We start from the raw sequence: 2,587 nt of genomic DNA, 5'->3' as shown, positions 1-2,587 counted from the left end.
ATCAAGGTGAGAATCTAGCGGTTAAAAATGCGAATTAATGTGGTTTTAGTGTAAACAATTTCGCAACATAGGTATTGTAATGAGTATGTGACCAAGACAAACATATTTTGAACTGAAACCAGTTTGTCTTGCATTAGATCAAGGTAAACCTCACCCTTTCCTTGAACGTCCGGAAGCTTTTTCTCTTATGCATCAGCAATGAAACTATGAGTCACGTTGATTCAATCATCTGCGGGTGAACCATTTTTGTGCAAAACCGAATTTTACGCTTCCAAGTCAAAGCAAAAGAAAGATCAGCCCAGGAGCTGGCGTGGGGGAGCTTTTTTTAAATATTGCATCATAAAATATTTTTATTCCACGTCAAAAAATTTCAAATTTAATGTTGTTTATTACCCTCATTTATGCACACTTCTCTAATTAAAATAAATTGATATTCCTATGATATAATCCAAACTACCTTCATTAATTTATGCCATAATAATTTTAATAATTTGACCAGAAGACCTACAAGTGGAACACAACTAATGATACCAATCTGTTTACGTATGAGATACGGAATGTGTTACGAATTGCATATATTATGGTATACTTGACAGCCGGTGGCACTTTCTACTTTTTAACCAAGTGATCTATAATTTGAATTTATGTTTCAAGCAAATTTCTGGTCTGATCTAGATTAATGAACGATCAAAATATTAGTGCGTTGTCATAATCGTCTGAACTAATTTTTTTCCTTCTCGTTTTAGTTGTGGTTGTTTTTTTCAATCGCCATCGCCTTGGTGTGCTGTGAAGGGCGGAGAATTCGCGTTCGTCCCGAGCCCCAAGAAGATGAAACAGTGGAGTATTACGCAGCCGAAGCGAGGGACGGAGAGGACGCCAGAGTTGTCTACGTTTCGTCCGCTGATCAGTACAATGGACTTTTTGGACAATCCACGGCGCCGGCTAGAAACGTCCAGGACAATTACATACCTCAAGGCAGAGTTTCGTCTTCTCATCTGAAATCTAGAGGCAAAGAACCGGCGAAGGCGCCGCCGGTGCAAACCATCAGAAATTATAATAAAGTCAACGATGATGGTTCGTTCACTTTCGGTTATGAGGCTGCCGATGGTAGTTTCAAGGAAGAAACGCGAGGTACCGATTGCGTTGTGCGAGGAAAGTATGGTTATGTAGATCCTGATGGCAACAAACGAGAATTTACGTACGTTTCCGGAAATCCTTGTGATCCCAACGCGCCTAAGGAGGAGGAGGATGACCTTCCGGAAGAAGACAGCAACGAGCCTGAGAATATACCGGCTAATTACCCCACAAAACCCGTTCGTCCCCTGAGGCCAGTGACGCCTGCCCCAAAACCCGCAGTAACTCTCTTCCATAACACTTATAGTCAGCAAGAGGATGAAGAACCCGAACCTGAACAGGTGCTGAAACCGCACCCAATTCAAGTAAGCTTGGGATTTGCGCGTACGTGTGTTTTAATACGTCTTTGTTTCAGTCACTGCCCGTGCGGCCCCAGTATATAACTCGTCCTCAAATTTACCAACAGCAAATAAATTCGGAAGAGGAGATCGCGTCCTATCATCATCCACGAGGTTCAGCACATACCACCCCTGCATCAGTAGTATACAAACAAAGCGCGACGCCTATTAATATAACCCCGCGACCAGTTCCTTCCGTGACGCCTCGTTCGGAATTGCCAGCGACCACCTACCGGCCCCAGTTATTGCAAGTCGCTGTAACTCCACGACCGGCACTACTCTACACCAAGGAGCTAACGCAAACAGCGCGACCGTCCTTTATCTCTTCAACCCCGTCCTCGATTCCTCTATCTGTGACAAGGGGCGGAATAGACTTTGAATCCGAATTTCAGCGCTTCCAACACGACAATCACGTCTCACCGTCTCCAAGTCCGATATCAGCGCTAGCGAGAACCACTCCAAAAACCCACAAAACCTCAGCAGCACCACCACCAAACTCCTCTCCCGTATACTCATCGGAATTAGTCTACGACCCCGTATCTGGTTTATATAACACCCAGCTCTATCAGACCTTACCTCAGACCGAAGGCGAATTCTCGTTGAGCCACAGAATACAGCCGTACGTGCACCAACCCCAGCATCAGTTACTAAACATTCAGCAACTACAGCAGCAGAGCCCATTATACAGAGCGCTCAGACCTCAACCCACTCAAACGATTTACCAACAGCAACAAGCCGATTTGCAATTCCAAAACTCCGCGCAACTGTTCGCTCATCAGCAACAGCAACGCGCCAGAGCGCAACAAGCGTCGCAGAGCAGAATACAGCTAAGGCAATCGAGCCCTCCACCCCAACCTCAACAGTTTTACTACATTCAGCCATCGTCGTTTCAACACCCCCAAGCACTAGTCCAGGGAAGTCCGATCGACGCGTTTTTAAGGGGGCAGAATATTCAATTTTAGTGTTATAAAATGTGATAGAACAATGGGTGAACGTTAACGAAGAACGTTTAATAAACGTGACGCGTTCCGGATAGTGAAAGTGTTCGTGTTTTGATTATCCTTAAGCGTATCACACCCAATTTATGCAACACGCAGGCTAAGAGGCAATTTTTT

General features: G+C 44.7%; 1 protein-coding gene across 1 annotated transcript in view; it reads left to right on the top strand.

The window, feature by feature from the left end:
• Positions 1–2,587, top strand: part of LOC116178417 — a 3,137-nt gene extending 550 nt beyond the window's left edge. Inside the window, exons 2-3 of the mRNA XM_031497903.1 lie at positions 747–1,439; positions 1,490–2,587. Of these exons, the coding sequence (XP_031353763.1) occupies positions 747–1,439; positions 1,490–2,434 (1,638 nt within the window). The 3' untranslated portion in view covers positions 2,435–2,587. The remainder of the gene's footprint in view (positions 1–746; positions 1,440–1,489) is intronic.

This window comes from Photinus pyralis, unplaced genomic scaffold (genome assembly GCF_008802855.1).
Source record: "Photinus pyralis isolate 1611_PpyrPB1 unplaced genomic scaffold, Ppyr1.3 Ppyr1.4_LG8, whole genome shotgun sequence".
NCBI classification, from domain to species: Eukaryota; Metazoa; Arthropoda; class Insecta; order Coleoptera; family Lampyridae; genus Photinus; species Photinus pyralis.
Note: the sequence above shows the minus strand (reverse complement) of the source record. Positions and strands in the feature narration are given on the sequence as shown.